Source organism: Corapipo altera, unplaced genomic scaffold (assembly GCF_003945725.1).
Source record: "Corapipo altera isolate COAL_440 unplaced genomic scaffold, ASM394572v1 0, whole genome shotgun sequence".
NCBI classification, from domain to species: domain Eukaryota; kingdom Metazoa; phylum Chordata; class Aves; order Passeriformes; family Pipridae; genus Corapipo; species Corapipo altera.
In genome coordinates, this window is record NW_020884872.1 from 53,984,078 (window position 1) to 54,003,049 (window position 18,972).

General features: G+C 42.8%; 1 protein-coding gene across 1 annotated transcript in view; it reads left to right on the forward strand.

Moving 5' to 3' along the window:
• The first annotated feature begins 1,146 nt into the window (after positions 1 to 1,146).
• FREM2 (FRAS1 related extracellular matrix protein 2) overlaps positions 1,147 to 18,972 on the forward strand; it is a 125,619-nt gene continuing 107,793 nt past the window's right edge. Inside the window, exons 1-2 of the mRNA XM_027647472.1 lie at positions 1,147 to 6,304; positions 10,426 to 10,515. Of these exons, the coding sequence (XP_027503273.1) occupies positions 1,147 to 6,304; positions 10,426 to 10,515 (5,248 nt within the window). The remainder of the gene's footprint in view (positions 6,305 to 10,425; positions 10,516 to 18,972) is intronic.

Sequence of the window (18,972 nt, forward strand, 5' to 3'; positions counted from 1 at the left end):
AAGAAGGCATCACAAATTTACTCAAGTAATTTCTAAATAGTCTTGGGTTGTCTATGAATCTGTCTCTTTGTAGTATTTTTTGCTTTTCTATTATTCGAAACCTTTTTTTAAAAACAGGCATGTCATCAACATGAAAGAATTCTAGAAGCTGTGCAAAACGATAAATCAAAACTCAGAATATGCTATCAGGAATTTTAAAAGGCAAGGAACTCCTGCAAGCCCGGGTTCTTATTAATGCGCTTTTAACTGCAGGCACAAGGTGGCAGATATACCGCGAAGCTTTAATTCACCCGCCGCTGTGACCAGCCACCTCCGAGGAGTGAAACTGGATATCAACTGAAGTGTTTTGCCCCGGGGATACTTATCCATTCCCTTCCCGGCGCACGGAGCGGCGGTGCGGTCGGGAAGGGCTCCACGCCGCCCCGGCGGCAGCCCCGGGCGCTTCCCCTCCTGCCGTGCACACCCCGTTTTCCCTCGGGCACCCTTCCCGCTGCCCCTTTATCCAGGCTCGGCTCCCGGGCAGCCCCGCTCTTGCCGCCAAGAAGAAGGGAAACCCCAAGTCCTTCCCCGCAGGGATGAGAGGACAACCCCCTCTAGTTGTGCCCCAAACTCAGTGCAGGAGAGGGGGCGGCGGTGCCGCTCCCGCTGCTCCCGGGGCCGGCGGAGGTGCGCTCCTCCGGTGCGGGCCAGCAGCACCGCCCTCTCCCCGACACGAGGGCTCCGGGTGGAGGCCGCAGCGCCCTTCCTGTGGCGGCTGCCGGCAGGGTGATCCGTGCCCGCCGCCCCCCGGCTCCCGCACGGCCAGGGTTCGGCTCTCCCGCCGCCTTGTCCTCCGCAACCTGCCGGGCGGCAGCGGGAAGGAGGGCGGGGAAGGCGCGTTCCTCCCCGTAACTTGCATGATTGACACACCGCTCCGCCCAATCGCGCACGGCGGCCTCGCCCCCTGCGGGTGCCCATTGGCCGCCCGGTGGCGCAGGGCGGGGCTCGCTGGTTCGCGGGGCTCCCCTCCGGAGAGGGGGCGTCGCTCGCAGAGCGCGGCGTGAGCGCGGGGCGATCGGGCTGGGCGGGCCGCGCCGGCGGCAGGACCGGCGCTACGACTTGGCCGCTGCCGGAGGCTCCCGGCGCTTCGCTCTGCCGGCAAGGACGATGCAAACTTTCCCCGCCGCGCCGCGGCGGCTGCTGGTCGGCTTGCTGCCGCCGCTGCTGCTGTTGGCCGGCTGCGCCTGGGCTGGGGCGCCGGAGCCACCGCCAGGGAGCAGCGCCGCGGTCTCCTCGCCGTGGTCGCCGGAGGCGGACCCCGTGGTGGTGGCCAACCGCGGGCTGCGGGTGCCCCTGGGCCGCTCCGCCTGGCTGGACCCCGCGCGGGACCTGGTGCTGCAGGTGCAGCCGGGTGACCGGTGCCACCTCACCGTGCTGGACGAGGACCCGCTGTGGCAGCGCCCGGGCCACCTGAGCCCCCGGCGCTTCCCCTGCGACTTCGGCGCCCGCGAGGTGCAGTACTCGCACCTGGGCGGCCGCAGCCCCGCGCGGGACCGCGTCCGCCTGCAGCTGCGCTACGACTCGCCGAGCCGCTCCCTGGTGCTGCCCCTGGTGCTGGAGGTGGAGGTGCTCTTCACCCAGCTGGAGATCGTCACCCGCAACCTGCCCCTCATTGTGGAGCGCCTGCGGGGCACCAGCAACCCGCTGGACGCCCGCAGCCTGGAGTTTGCCTTCGAGCCGGGCCGGCAGCGCTGCCGGGTGGGGCTGCTGCCGCTGCTGGCCGGGCTGCCCCGCTACGGAGAAATCCTCAACTACCCCCCGGCGGCCGTGAGCGCGGGCGGGGAGGCGGCGGGGGGCGTCCCGGTGCCTTCCTCGATGTGGGACTGCGAGGAGTTCCTGCGCCTGGGGCTGCGTTACCGGCACACGGCAGCCGGCGGGTCCCCGAATCGTGACCTGTTGCCACTGGTGGCGGAGCTGCGGGAGGCGGCGGGCGGCGGGGCACTGCTGAAGCGCGAGTACTTCCAGGTGCTCGTGCGGATCCGGGCCGGGACTGAGAATGTGGCCCCCAAACCCAGCTTCTTGGCCATGCTAATGATGGAGGTGGACCAGTTTGTCCTCACGGCCCTCACACCTGACATGCTGTCAGCTGAGGATGCTGAGTCACCACCAGACCTGCTGCTCTTCAACATCACCTCTCCCTTTGGCCCTGGCCAGGGCCACATGGTCAGTACAGACGACCGGAGCTTGCCCGTCACCTCCTTCAGCCAGCGGGACGTGAGGGAGCTGCGCATTGCCTACCAGCCGCCCATGGAGGACTCAGATCGAGAGCGGCTTTTCGAGCTTGAGCTGGAGGTATTGGACCCAGAGGGTGCCGCCTCAGAGCCCTTTGCCTTTGTGATTGTGGTGAAGCCAATGAACACCCTGGCACCCGTGGTGACCCGCAACACTGGCCTTGTGCTCTATGAGGGTCAGTCGCGGCCTCTCTCAGGCCCAGGTCCCAGCCCTAACCTGGTGATCAGTGACGAGGATGACCTTGAGCAGGTGCAGGTGAGCGTGGTGGCAGGGCTGAGGCATGGCCACCTCACTCTCCTGGAGGACACACCAGGATCTGCTGCCCCCCGTAAACATTTCACCGTGGCTGAGCTGGCAGCAGGCTGGGTTATTTACCAGCATGATGGCAGTGAGTCTCCACTCAGTGACAACCTGGTGCTGCGGTTGGAAGACGGTGCCTCTCGCCATCGCGTTGAGTTCCTTTTCCCCATTACCCTGGTGCCCATTGATGACCAGCCACCCCTACTTAATGCTAACACTGGGCTTGCCATGGCTGAGGGTGAAACAGTGCCCATCACCACCCGTGCTCTTAGTGCCACTGACATTGACTCGCAGGATGCCATCCTGCTCTTCATAGTGGAGTCTGGCCCAACTGCTGGGCAGCTCCTCCTTCGTCAAGCACAACCGCCTCCTGGCTGGGAAGAGGAGGAAGAAGATGAGGGCTTTTCTTGGAGGAGAATGCCAGCTTTAGCAGGGAGCTCCCTCATCTATGAAAAGCCAGTGAGAGAGTGGCTGCAACAGGACATTGTAGAAGGGCGTCTCTATTACCAACACTTTGGGGCTCACAGCCCTGGCCCTGGGGTTGTGTTGGACCAGTTTGTCTTTAGAGTTCAGGATGACAATGACCCACCCAACCGCTCAGGGCCACAGACTTTTGTGATCCGGGTACATCCCGTTGACAGATTAGCACCAGAGCTGCATAGTAGCAGCAGCCTGCATTTAATAGTTGCAGAACAGCAGGTGACCCCCCTGCGGAGGAAGCACTTGTGTTACACAGATCAGGATTCAGGGGACCGTGAACTTCGCTACACAGTAACACAGCCCCCCACTGACACTGACACCAACCACCCTCCTGATGTACATGGAGCTCGCCTTGGATCCCTTGTACTGACTGAGGATCACTCTGTAGAAGTTACTCACTTCACCCAAGCCCAGATCAATCACCACAAGATCTCGTACCGCCCCCCACAGGAAGAGCTGGGGGTGGCTCCTCATTTGATTCAGTTTCAGTATCTAGTGCAAGATGCGGCTGGCAATGCAGCCAAGGGGACATTCACCATCTACCTGCAGCCTGTGGATAACCAGCCTCCTGAAATCACTAATACTGGCTTCACTTTGCCTGAGGGAGGCAGCCATGTCCTTCGTCCAACTGAGCTGGATGCTAGTGACACGGACACAGAACTTGCCCATCTGAGATTTATCTTGACCCAGGTTCCTCGATATGGCCAGTTGCAGCTTTCTGGGTACAGTCTGGTTCCAGGAGGTGTCTTTGGCCTGGAGGATATCAGACAAGGGAGGGTGGTGTATGTGCACAGTGGAGCTGAGACCAACAGTGATACCTGCAGGCTTGATGTGAGTGATGGGGTTCATTTTGTGCCCATCACACTGAAAATGAATGTGCACCCAGTTGATGATGAGGTTCCTACACTTCGATTGCCCCCGGGCACCCTTGGTTCCTACCTAGATGTACTGGAGAATGGTGCTGCTGAAATCACTGCTAATGTGATTCAAGGTACCGATGAGGATACAGACGACTTAATGTTAACCTTCATTGTAGAGGATCCTCCTCAGCATGGGAGCATCCTGGTTCAAGGAGTGCCTGCAGAGAGATTTTCCCAGAGAGATCTGCTGGATGGTGCTGTGGTATATGCGCACACTGGTGGCGAAATAGGCCTTCTGCCCAAGGAAGATGCCTTCAACCTTACCTTATCCGACCTGTCTGAGAAGTGGAGCATCAGGGGCAATGTTGTTCAGGGAGTTTCAGTTGTGGTGACCATTCTTCCTGTCGACAGTCAAGCCCCAGAGATTTTTGTGGGGGAGCAGTTCATGGTAACAGAAGGTGACAAACGGGTCATTACTTCTGCTTACCTCAGGGCTGAAGATGTGGATACTCCAAGTGATGATATACTCTGCACAATTGTTGCTCAGCCCACATCTGGATATGTAGAGAACATCTCTCCTGCCCCAGGGTCTGAAAAATCTAGGGCAGGGGTAGCTATAAGTGCTTTTACCTTGAAAGACCTCCGTCAAGGGCATATTTTTTATGTCCAAAGTATACATAAAGGTGTAGAGCCTGTTGAAGACAGATTTGCTTTCCGCTGTTCTGATGGCATTAACTTTTCCCAGAGGCAGTTTTTCCCCATTGTTATTATGCCCATCAATGATGAAGAGCCTGAAATCTTTGTGCGAGAGTTTGTTGTGATGGAAGGCATGAGCCTGGTTATTGATACCCCCATCCTCAATGCAGTTGATGCAGACGTCCCTGCTGATGAGTTAACATTCACAATCACTGGCGTTCCCAGGCACGGCCACATTGTGAACCAGCTGGTCAATGGAACTGTCCTTGTGGAGAGCTTCACCTTGGATCAGATAACAGAGAGCTCCAACATACTCTATGAACATGATGACTCTGAGACAAAGGCGGACAGTTTTCAGGTGAAACTCACAGATGGTAAACATACCATTAGGAAAACAGTATCCATCATGGTTATTCCTGTAGATGATGAGACACCCAGAATGGCCATCAATGATGGTTTGGAGATTGAAATAGGGGAAACTAGAACTATTAATAACAAAATATTGAAGGCTACTGATCTTGATTCTGAAGACAAAACCTTGACATATATTATAAGATATGGGCCAGGACAAGGCCTCTTGCAGAGAATAAAGCCTTCAGGTGGAGTTGAGAATATCACCCTGGGAATGAACTTCACCCAAGATGAAGTGGATAGAAACTTGATTCGATATATGCATTTTGGCCGACAAGGAGTTCGTGATCTTATCAAGTTTGATGTGACGGATGGAATAAATCCTCTCATTGACCGCTACTTTTATGTGACAATAGGTAGCATTGATATTGTCTTCCCAGATGTAATCAGCAAAGGAGTTTCTTTGAAGGAAGGAGGGAAGGTAACCCTTACTACTGATTTGCTCAGCACCAGTGACCTGAATAGTCCAGATGAGAACTTAGTTTTCACTATTACCAGAGCACCTGTTCGTGGTCATCTTGAATGCACAGATCAGCCTGGGGTACCCATCTCCACTTTTACTCAACTCCTATTAGCAGGCAATAAAGTCTATTACATTCACACTTCAGAAGATGAGGTGAAAATGGACAGCTTTGAGTTTGAGGTGACTGATGGCTATAACCCTGTGTTTCGTACTTTCAGAATTTCCATAAGTGATGTGGACAATAAGAAACCTGTTGTCACAATCCATAATCTGGTAGTGAGTGAAAATGAATACAAACTGATAACCCCATTTGAACTGACTGCAGAAGACAGAGATACACCTGATGCATTGCTGAAATTTATCATCACTCAAATACCAGTTCATGGTCAGATCATGTTCAATAACTCCAAACCAGTCACCACCTTCACTAAACAAGATCTAAATGAAAATCTAATCAGCTACAAACATGATGGCACAGAATCAGTTGAGGATAGTTTCTCTTTCACTGTTACTGATGGCACTCATACTGATTTCTATGTCTTCCCCAACACTGTGTTTGAAACAAGGAAGCCTCAGACTATGAAGATTCGAATAATGGCTGTGGACAACAGTGTGCCTCAGGTTGTAATAAATAAGGGTGCTCAGACTCTTCGTATCCTGGCCACAGGCCACATCGGGTTTCTTATTACCAACAAGGTGCTCAAAGTGGAAGACAGGGACAGTTTGCATGTTACTCTTAAGATCAGAATCACAGAGGGTCCACGCCATGGCTTCCTGATCCACCTAGGGAAAGGCAACCATAGCATCAGCCAGTTCACCCAAGGTATTACAATACTTCATGCTTTCATTTGATCACTGGAAACATTCTTTTTCATTATAAACTCTATAATAATTGATGGGAGAAATTGTCCAATAGTGAGCTTATTTATAATGGCTTCTTTACTTTTTATGTCTGTTTATTATTTATTGCATCTGTGACAGCTATAAACAGGAAATGGGGTCTGCTGAATAAACACTTCTTTGCTTTGAAGAGCTTAGTCCAGATAACTGTGATTTGGAGTTTCTATCAGTGATAGAATTTTTGTTAGCAGAATTGGACTGCACATCTTTAGAGACAGTGCTTTCTTTAATCAGTTTTATTTACAAAATGCTATAGGAGTGGCCAAGCTATTATTAACTAATGGTCATACCATGGCTAGAGTATCAGTCACTATACAGTCTGAGTACACTTAACTGTAAAAGCAAAATACTTTCCTAACCAATGGGGAAATAATATATTATGAGTACAATTGTTGCCTTAATTACACAAATCTTATCCACAAAGTGTTTATGGTAAATTAAAAGGTAATGTAAATGTTTTTAAATTATGTCAGTGGTACTTACTTTTTACATGGAACTAAAATATTAGGTTTTATAAATAAGGCAAAACCCACATGTGCCATATGTTCTGAAATAAAGCCTCAACACAAGGCCGTGAAGTAATTTCAATTGAAATGGGAGCATTAGCTATTCTCCAGAGAATTTTCCAGGTACTTCTCAATCAGTTAAAGGCTGGTTAATTAACAATGAAATGAGGTTTTTTGCAGCCTTCTGCAGCTGTGGAATAAGCAGACAGCACAACAGCATGGAGACTCAAAGTTAAAGGGGCCCAGCCAGGCTGAGCTGTGTAGGTAGTAAGGCTTGAGATGAACACCTGCAGTTGGCTGTATTTTATTTCACAGAACCCATACTGGTTACAGTCTTGGCTGTAGCAATGTACCAGATCTTTCAAACAGTCCTGATGAACTTTCAAATGGCTGGATTGTCCTAAGTTTTGCAGTGTTACTGCCAAAAAAAGGATGAGAAGGAATCGAACAATGTCCAAGAAGCTTTGGGAACCAGCACAGCTCCTTAAGTGTAAGGCTTCAGTAGTGAACTGTGAGTAATATTGAGAGTATTGCCAGAGTAAGTGAGAAACAGAAGAGAAAGGAAGTAAGCAAATAAACAGATTATCACTTTTTAAAGTGTGTTTCCTTTTACATTGAAGAATGTAGAATTATTATACAGGTGTTCCTTGAAAGCAGACCACTGCATAGCACAGTGATATCCCTTTTGGTTTTTTTGGGGGGGAGGAGCACTCGGGAGAGGTATATATTCCATTCTCTCTTGTACCATGTGGCCAGGTGTACATTTGGCTGATGACTAAAATGAAGTTATTACTTGGCTTTGAATTGTCAGTCCAACCATGTGGCATGCTAACTGGTCTTCATGCAGGCTATCTTAATATCCTAGGGTTGCCTAAGCTGGGTAAGAAGCATGCAGCCCTTAGGAAAAATTGGTTTTAAAGCTAGTGCGAATCCCCAGAAAGCGATGTAACTTCACAGGTTCCCTGAAATTACTGGCACAAGCACTCTTAATTTGTGTTGGATTGAAGAATGTTTTTAAGAAATACCCATTTCTTGAACAATTTTGTCCTCTGACACCTGTAAGCAAATATCTCCTGAGCATCTGTGTTATTTCTGTGGTATCTTCTCAGCTTCCTGAATGCTTTTTATAATGGTTTGTATTTTATGAACCAAACATGAAAATGTCTTATGAAAGCACTTGAGGGAGAAGAGGTGCCTGTAAAGGCTGCATGGAAGGTAGAAATATCATCAAGCTTACATAAGGGATCTTCTGAGGACAGGGAGACAGACCTTTCAGGAAATCGTAGAATAATGTGGGAGCAAAAGTCATGGATTAAAGGGCACAATCTTTTCCTTTCCTTTTGTTTTTCCTCATATGCCCTGTTGTCTGTAGCTGCTTTGGGTATGAGAGAGGATGTGAGTGGCAGGGAAACAAAAATTCTTGACTGAACTTAGGATGCTACAGTTTGGAGAAGTAATATGAAACACAACTCTGTGTGTAGTTCACTGTTGTTCCTCACCTTGTGGCCCACTACCATTAACATGCAAACATTTCACGCTTTCAAATCCAGAGTAGTGAATTTATGCAACTTTCGTGCTTATGCTATACTGAGACAAATAATTATCTAATGTTCAGGGCAGAAGCAAACAAGACCCTCTTTTGTCATATTCTTAATAATCCCTGTGTAAGTGCAGATTTTGCAACTGACTTTGGGAAGCCTCTGTATTGACTATTGGACCTGCTCTTATATACTTTCTTTTTATGTTTTGATTTTTCCTCTTTTTAGGCCTTTCATCCTGCCATGGGCCACCTCTTTCAAAATGCTGAATAATTCGAGTTTCATCAACATGTATGGGTTCTTATGGGGTTGTAAAACTTGATCAGAGTCTTCCAATTTATGTTGGAAGGGACCTCTGGATGTCATTTGGTCCAACCCCTACTCAAAACTGGGACAACTTTGAAGTCAGATGAGACTGTTCAGGGTCTCATGCAGATAAATTTTGAAAGCTGCTCAGTAGTTTGTGAAGTCCATCCTAATACTCTACCACCTCACACTCCCATTTCTTGGATTTGTGCCTGTGGTTGTATGAATAGGCAGCCTGACCACACTGAGTAAGGTAACATTGATGAAACAAGATTCATTGTGTGCAAGTAGCAGGAGCAGTCTGGTTTTTCAGATTGCCTGTAACTGAAAGAGAGGGAAGAGCAATTGTTTAGCACACAGCTTTCTGTCTTATGCTAGTGGAGATAATTATATTTTTGAAATAGAAAATTATGTTGGATATATTTCAGAATTATGTTAGAGAATTCCAACATAAAATTAATTTTTAGCAGTCACTGTAGTTACACAGAAATTAATTGCGCTTACAACTAGACAAGTTTTGATATATGCTCAAGTGACCCTGAACATGTTCTTAATGAAGAGAAAACAAGTCATTCCTTTGCAATTATTCTGGCAAAATTAAGATATTTGGATGACAAGTAGCTTTTTTTCTTATGAGTCCTGGGCTTGCAAACACTGATTCAAGTATTTATCTTTATATATGCTGGAATGATGGATTTTGATAAGGCTACCCACATGAGCAGAGCTGAGTACTTGTGTATTTGCAGGATGAAAGGTTTATTTGCTCCACTGGCATGAAGAGGTATTTGCATCCTCTTGACAGCCCCATGAATTTTTGATCTTTAACTTTCAAACATTTATGGAAGAGATTCTTCAGTTACATATATTTGCTGATAGCGCTCTTGTTTGCCGTAGAAGATGTCTGGTTACTTTTGGAACTGAAGATTTTGTTAAGCTTTAACAAAAGTGGTTTTGGCTTCTTTTTACTCATGCATCCACCCTGACATCAGAAGAGAACTTGGATGGTACTTAAGGTGCACTTAAACACTATTAATTTCTAACTCTTTTTCTTGAAAAAGGTACCAGACACGAATTTTTTACCAAGAGCAGTCTTTCAAAGAAAGTGACAAAAATTAGTTTTTTACATGTTGTAGGTTTCTCATCAGTATTCAAGGAAACCAGAAAACACAATATTAATAAATATTTGTTTACCTTTTTCATACTTTATTGCAATTGATGATTCAAAATTGTACATCACATTTTTTTCTTACTGAAGTCTTGCCTGTTTACTTTAATTGCATCTGTTTATTAAAACAATCAATCCCTGTAAATGTCCTCTACAGTACTTTTTAGCTTGAAGAATGACAGAATCAATATTATAGTGGAGATACACTTCTGTTTAAGAAAAGAAATGACTAAAAATTTGAAGTAGTTCTGACTGTTGAACCCATGTTTGTAAATTCCCCTTCAATTCTTTTTGTAAATACAGGTTAAAAGAAAGAGGGCACTGGAGAGGGGGAAGTAATGAAAGGGAGAGTGAATGATATCTGTAAAACTTCAACACTGTTAATTGTGGAATTCCTCAGTTCTGCTGGAGTACCCCAACCTCTCTCTTGTTGAAGCTAAACTGTTTAATACATGTCAAGTTTTTCTATAAAAACAGTTTTCTACCTTCAGCATTTTAAATAAAATCTATTTTTCCTGACTCTTTCCAGCTGATATAGATGATATGAAGATATGCTATGTTTTACGAGGGGGTGACAATGCCACCAGTGACATTTTTCATTTCATCGTTGAAGATGGTGGTGAGTACTCCTAAGATCTGTGGTTTTGTTGTTTTTTTAAAGACAAAGAGTTTAAGTATTTTTTGGGAGTTGAAGAACACTGAATTTAATTGAAGGAAGTCTATGTAACCTCCTGGAATATGATTTTTGTCATGCCTTTCGTGTATTTTGAACTATTTCTGGTGATTAAAAAGAAAGGAGTTGATGAAATGGTAATTGCATCTAATGAAAAAAATCTCAACCTACTCTAGCAAGAAAGTGAAATTCTGTAAGTCTACTTAGATACCAGGGCTTTCTGTAGTTTTACTTTAGTATTCCCTGTCCAGGCTCTTTACACGTAAATTCTGCTAAGTCTTTATCTTGAGAAACTTTCTAAATTTTGATTTGTTGTTATTGTTGTCTACCTTTTTAAAGGTTTCAGCTATAAGACTATTCGTATGAAAACCTTAATGTACCTGTTGTGTAGAGTTCAAGTCTTTATTCTACCTACTTAACAAAATCCTCAATGGCTTGACACAGATTTTTGTCAGGGGACTGATGTGAATTCTCCTGACTAATATTGTTTTGTGGGATTGTGGCAGATGCAAAAGGAAATATAAAAGTGAGAATACTGGCATGTACTCATTTGAGGAAAAAATATGTAGATTGTTTGTTTTTAAAGCAAAAAGAACAGTTTAAAGGGTAAACCAAATACATTAACAGGCTTTTTTTCCATCCAAAGTCTGTACTTGAGGCGGATAATCCTAAATATAGATATTCCTGTGTGTGGTAACTTGTGGCTAGATTATGTTACTTTAATACTTTCTTAATATGTGATACATAGCTCTATGAGGAATTGATAGTGAATTTTATTAGTTAATTTAATAATATACTTCTTAGGAAAAAAAGCTTCTAATTAGCTTATTGTCAGCCTGCGTTACTCAGCTTGTGTTACTGCTTCACAAGAAGCACAGCCAATTAGGGGTTTTAAGATCAGTGAACAGGGATTTGTCCTGTCTGTCACAGATTGAACAGTTTTGTCACCATCTACCATTGCTGGGAGTGGGATATTGAAACATGTTCACCTCTCCATTGTGCTGGACATAGAAGAGACAGTATATTCCTCTAGAGACTTTTGAAAATGTCTTTGCAAATCTTTGCGACATCAGAGACCAAGTAGTGGGATAAGAGTTTGTAACACTTGACTTATTTTCCATAAATGTTTTCTTTTAACTGAGATATAGATTAGAGAAATTTAAAGCTAAGTAAAGATAATGGAACACGGGATGCTATATTTTCATAGTGTTACCATCACTTTCTTATAACAAATGTCACCACACAGTGACATTGTTCATGACTTTTAAGTTGTTCTTCTAGTAGGTGAACACATACTCATGAACCTTGAGATCTTTTGAGGTTTCATGTGATGGGACTAATTAATGCTGAAGACAGTTTGCTCTCAAGAGGCTGTTTAACATCCGTTCTTAAAACTGAGTTGCCCCTTGACAACCCAAAATTTGTGGGACTTTTCTCCATTCTATTTAACACTTCATAGTGGCAAATATGTAGCTAAAGCAAATCACACTTAATATATTCCAACTCTATACCAAGAATTTTTCTTTCATTGAAAAGCTTACCTGCCACATCTGCTTCTATTTAGCAGACCTGTAACAGCCTGTCAATTGTAACACAATGCTGTTTTTCATAATACAAAGAATCATTATGATAACAAGATGCTTGCTGATTTTTTAGAGCCTTTGGAACTTACAACATTACTGTCTTACAGTCTACTTAGCTAGATGGGAAGATGGTCTTTTCTTTCCTGAGGCCATTCGTTGACACAGTGAAAAATGAGCTGTGTTGCATTTCAGAGTATTTCTGATTTTCTGCTTAACAGAAGATGGTAAAGCTGCGTTTAAAGTTGATGAAGTTGTGAACAAAACATTAGTAGTTGTCTGTCTGAAATAACTCAAATTTCTTAACAGTGTCTTCAGAATCTGTAACAGGTGAAAATATAGCAATTTAATCCAGCTATATTCCCACCCTCCTCATAAAGACATCAAAGCCAGTGTTTTGCAGCTCAAGTATATTTTGGCAGACTTTCAGTGGTACCAAGACTATTGTTTAGTTTTTTTGATTTTAAGCCAGATCATACTAAGAGACTACACACAAAAGCTGAGTGAAAGATGCAGCACAGGTGATCAACACTTACTGTAGAAAGGCACACTTCAGACTTTCGTCTCCCGTATCAGGAATTTTGCAGTAGTAACAGGTTTGTGCTACCATACAATGCCTAATACTATAAATTAAATAAGTGGGACTTCACTTAAGCTGAATCGTGTGACAGTCTATAAGTGATCCAGTTCAAATCAAAAAGGATTTCAAAAAGTGATTCAATGAATGAATATGTGTTCATGTAATTCAGCTAATGCTATTTCAGATAAGTAAAAACCCCTAAAATAAGGCACATATTGTGCTCCAGGTATTTTATATCTTCCGCTGCTTTCATGCCTCAGTGAGAGAAACATACAACACCAATTTCTGATCTCTTCACGACATGCCTCAGAAAGTTGATTTTGCCCCATACCTATAGTGTTGCCTGCAAAATACTTTTCTACATGTCTTGTAATATATTTGTTCATGGTCTGTGAACTGCAACTAGGAGAAAAAGAGCATGACTTTTCCTAGCTCCATCTTTTGATGGTTGATCTGCCCTACTCATTGTACCATGACTTAAAAAAACAAATGCAGAAGGCTTTTTGTGAGCCTCTTAAATGATGATAGTCTTGATTGTGGCCTGAGTCTGTTATCTCAGGCAATTGCCTGGAGAACAAGTACAAGGAGTCATCAAACTGCTCTGGTATGAATTTTGTTGTGGATCTGGAATTTTGTTTATTGTCTAACATGTGGTAGCATTTCTGGTGAGCAAGTTAGAGCAACAGCAGACCAGGTGGGTAAATGAGGTGAGAAGAGCCAAGTCAGCACTCTGCCAGCTCTTGGCCCCTTGCCTGCTCCATTTCTCACGGTGGGAGTGAGTGCCATGCTGCATACCAAATCGTGACCTAGGATCTGAAAGCATGAAATAGGGTATCAGTACAAGGTTGGTTGCTTGGTGGCCAGAGGAGAAAACTGCAGTATAGACAAATGAAGACTAGCTCAGGCATTATGGCTGCCTCATGATAAACTTTCTGATTATAACTAAAGAGGACAGAAACGGGATCAATATGAAGAGAAAGGAAGGCCACTTAAAGGAAAGAAAGCCCTCGGGACTGTAATTCACAAGTGAGAGCATAGGCCTTCTGTATTCAAATCAAAATTAGAGGTTTCACCAGAAAGAACTGGTTGAGTTTTAAAGCTCTGAAAGAGTCCTATGGTCAGCATCAATTGCCTGCAAATGTATGGCTGTAAGGCTTTTGTGGCTTTAAATGACATTTCTTATAAGAGTAATTCAAAAGTAGAATAAATTGAACACAATTTGGCTATTTATTAGCACGAAAGTTCTTTAAAGGTAGAAAGTGGTTTTATGCTTCATATATAGGGATTTAGCTGAGGATAAATGATGATCTACTATAAAGTGTGTGAGACCATGCATTTCTGTTATACTGAGAACAAGAAGACAGTGGAGTATATTGGATGCTCCCGAGTTAGCTGTGTGATGTTTTGAAAGAAACTACTTTAGTCGATATTAATTTACTTTCCACTTTGTTTTAAATTTTGGTCTTAAAATAAGTATATGTACACCTGTTGATACTGAAAACGTGTTTACTGAAAAAGTGTTATGAGTCCATTTTAGCAAAACCATGGAGAAAGTATGAAATTTTATTTTTCACAAAGGTTGTGAAATAGTCTCAGTTGAGACACCTCAAGAGTGGTCTCTACATTCCATTAAGAAGGTGGAGAAAAAACTCTTCTTAGCAAGAGCAAACATGTGACGGTGATGAATCCTGATGTTTACATTATTAAATTCTTAATTCAATAATTAATAAAGAAATGAATGCTACCAGAAGGCAGGGCAAGGAGGATTTTTCCCCATGGGAAGGTAAAAAAATGCAAATCCAGACTGATAGTTGAACTCCTGGACATATTTCTGGTATGTAAGTTGGCACATCATTGAAAGACTCAATAGATTGAAGAAAATATCCAGTTGAAAATCCCTGAGCCTTTAGTGAAAAACAAACTCATATAGTAAATTATATCTGATAATTTTAATGGAAGGTGCAGTGTCTGCAGCAAGTCTGGAAGCTCGAGAAAATTGTGTATGTATGGCACTGCCAAATATACACATAGAGTTGGTGCTTTAACTATGCAAAATGGCACTAATCCTTATGGAATGAAAGTTGATAGAGAAGTTAGCTCCAGTGTGTTGAGCTCTTGTGCCTGTTTCAGAAAACTGCACGCTACAATTTCACACTACATCCCTTGTGAGTGGTCTGAGGCTTTTCTACTCCTTACATGAACTGTGCACTGAAAACGTACAGTTAAAACTGAAGTATATTGTTTACCTACTCGTTATTTTCTCTGTTTGTCTGAGATTTCTTAATGTCACTGCAGTAAGTCATAATGATTGAATAAGAATATGGATCTAATGCCCACCTATCCAATCTGTAGAAGGTATTTTCTCATGAAATGTGCTGCTTCAAACAATCTGAAACTGGTTGAACTGGTTTAAGGCAAATTTTTTGCCAGATTCTGCTGATTGTGTAGAGTAAAACAAACATACCCCAAAGCTGGCACTAAACTCAAACCCCAGCACAAACTCCATGCCTCCAGAGGTAGTATCAAAGTCAAATACATTCCTGGCCCAGCAACAGGTATCGGTTCTGGGGTAGCAGTACTACTTCAGCGGTGTGCTGAATGCCAGTTAGAAAGCAATTTCTCTGTAAAGGACTATTGTTTTATTCTTTTTTGATTCACATAAGAGAAATTTTTTATCCAGTTAGGTTTTGTAGATAACTCTGAAATGTTCAAGATCGGTTCATGTAAAGTCAGTAAAGGAATGTTTATCTCTTGTAAAAAGTGGTCTGCTCCCAAGTATTTTTAAAAGAAGACGTTCTTGACCTGCTTGTTCCTTTAGTGCTCTCATTGCAGTAGTTTGCCTTGTTTGTTCTTCCTCCTGCCCTGTCTGTCTTCTGAAGTTTGAGAAGCTGTCAACCAGGATTGCAGCACCCATGGAAGAGGTTCTTGTTTTGAACCTCAGTATTTTTTGTTGCAAGAGGCTAGTGTCATCCTAATAATTTTTTTATTAGTCAGTTCCATTAAGTTTTCCTGTTCTGAGTAAAAAAATGAGATTACCCTGCTTTGGGCCTTTTGGATCTGGAGCATTCGGAAAAAAAAAACCAAGATTGTGCAAGGGAAAAATCCATTTCCTGTTCAGCCTTAATTTGAACTGTAATCTGTCCCTCCCTTACCTAACTTCTTTCTCTGCTCAGTGCTTAAGTGGAGTCCTCCAAACTGTTTCTTTAGGACTGCCAAGCGGTATCTTGCACTACCGTGCCTCAAGGGTACAATGGTTTCAAAGGGAAAGAAATAACAGATTCTCATGGCTGTTTTAGGAATGTGAGGATCACTAGGGGAACAAGAATTGTTTTATTTCAGGCTCTTTGGGAAGCTTTTTTGACTTAAAGCCAAAGCATCGCAAAGCCAAGGCTCACTAAAACTGGTGATTTACATCATTAGTTAAATCTTATTTAAACTTTTCATTACAGATCCCTAAATGCCTTAACACAGCACTGCATTTTCCTGTACTAACATTTGGTTAAATCCTCACTGAACCAAAAATCTTTCAAAACAATTCCCTGAATTTGTTGCCTTTAAACCTATTTTCTGGGACAACTTCGTAGACTTTTCCCAAATACATTTATGCAAGAAATTTTGTTAATTGAAGAATCACTGTTTCACTGCTTAGAGAAAACGCTCCATTAAGTTTGTGAAATACAATTATTTTATCTGTCATCCTTCATTTTGCTAAAAAAAATATTTTTTTATGAATTTCACCGTTCTTGTATGCTTTATTTATTTGTGAGAGAATAATATTACATGCCTGAGTTTAATTATTAAACTAAAAAGGTTTCAGTGCTGCTTTTCAAAGCAAAAATACTGATGTGTTTTCCTGGGTGAGCTATAATAATAATGTGGGAACAGACATTTCGGACTGAATATCTGATAGTCCATAAAGAAGCAGACTGGTGAAATATCATTGGCAATTATTTGCAGCATCCTTGCTTGAGCTCGCATATGGCATTTGAGCACACCAGTCTTGCCAAGAAACTACATTTATCTTTGGCTTAAAAATGAGGGCATCACATGCTGGCAGTACATTTGCCATCATTTGCCAAGTACTGTATTGAATTCTAGTCTGTTAGGCTTGTTGCTTCTGTTTACATACACTTTAGGTTGGTGCCCAAACGTTTTTCCACATGTCACACTTCTTGCTTTAAGTATTACCAAGGGATTTAAATAGTTAGTTTGACACTACAGGTTATAAAAAAATAAATATATAAATAAACCTTACTATAAATAAAAAATTAGTTCATGGGGATATTGTTGTGAATGTGGCTGCAAGGTTACAGCATAGTATTTGTGAAAGAATACAGGAGTAAGAGGTGCTTATATGGGGCGTATAGGAAGTTTAGTACAAGCCTTACTAATCTCAGTGCAAAGACTTTCATTGTCTTCTATACCACTTATATTGGTCTCTTTGTCATGGCATTTTAGACTGAAATGGGGAAATTATTGAATTTTCCATTTCTAACTTGAATATCACCTTATCCTCCAAATAAATGCATAGAAAAGGTCTACTTCGTTGAACTGAAACGTGATTTTTATTTTTTTTTTGTGAGGAATAAAGATAGCTGTTTGATTTGGCAAGAGAATTTTTGTTTGGTTTTAATTATTTGGGTTCAAATGGTGATTTTATACAAAAGCAAAGATTTCCTCTGCCCCTCACCCTGGATTATTGATCATTTTTTAACAAAAGCAAAGCAGTATACTTGAAGCAATGAGTTTAGGTACTGCCTTGGGTTAGAAAAGGAGAGGCAATTGTGGTTTTAATTGCCTTTTAGACAGAAGTTAGAGCACTTTTTCCAAACGTGGAAGTCTCAGATGCAGTTCCTTCCTTCATTTCAAGGGTTTTCAACCCATATTCCTTCTAATGTGCCCTCACTTATATTCTAGCCTGTTTTGTGTTATTTTTTTGTTTACTGGTGCCCAAGAATATGAGTTCTTAGTTACTCTTTGGAACATAGCCTGGACTCAGCTGATCCATTTACAACTAAGTATTGTTACGAAGGGGCCAAAAAATTCTGTCTCATTCTTTTGTGTCTGTTCCTCCTCTCTTTTTCCCCTTTATTTCTCCTTTGCTGCTAATGCCTGCAATGTTCCGCAGAATAAAACGGCTTGAACAGGCCAATTAGGAGCAATGCATTCCAGATTAACCCTTAGGCTGGTGGTTTAGATCAGGGTTTAGAGCAGGGAGATTTTGATTCCATTCCAATTCTCTTTGAGTCAGGGCCAATAGTCTTGCCTTCCCTGTAGAATGAGCACCTTGACTGTCGGGCTGGTTGGATAGAAGGGAAATGTCTCAAACGCCGTCACCTGTTGATAGATATTTTTTGAGTTTCCAGCTGAGATCACTTGCTGAGTAATCACACTTTTAAAGAACAGTGTAGTCACAACAAAGTTTACCCGTTAAGCACTTGGAGCTGAATCACGCTTGCTTTACTGAGCTGAATAGTGCCATTGATTTCATTTGACCTGGTCAGATGAGAGGCAAGGAAGATAATGCTCAAGGTAGACCTATAAGTACTTAACAGGCTTTTTACTTAAAAATAATCCCCAATTTAGCTTTTATATTCTTACGATATAGAATATGGGCCCAGATATCAGCAAAAGAAGCATGACAATGAGCAGTAAAATTAGGTCAAAATGCAAGAATTAAAAGGATTAAGGAGACACACTAGGCTTAAGTAGAAGAATTGAGAACTCTCAGCAGTAACACTGATTGCCAGTGACATGAGAACCTGCAGAAAGACACTAATTCCTAAAGTGAGCCATAATAAGCTTGTGAAATTATCTTGGTAGTCGGTTGCAAATATTTTTGATTTGGATATTCTAAAGGGCTCTAGAGAAGGAACACTGGCTGCTGTCAAGAAACCCTGCTCACAGCAGCTAAGTTTGTTTAATTTCCCAACTCGTTTTACTCGAGGGATTCTAAATAGACCTCAGAGTAAGTTTAGCTTTTATCACTTCACTGGTGAGTTAACTATGTAGAGTCCCCTAGAGTTCCCACAAAGTGTGTGAGCAGTAAATAAAATGTATGCAGGAAGTTTCTGGACTTTTCAAAAAATTAGGTTGATACTTATACAAAGAGGGATAAATACCTCTGAAAAAACATAAGATAAATGTGGAAATACACTAAGAATCAAGTTAAATTAAAAATGGAGAAAATAAAATTATGGCATACATTGTCATCAAAGTTTTACAATTTGTGCATCTTTATTT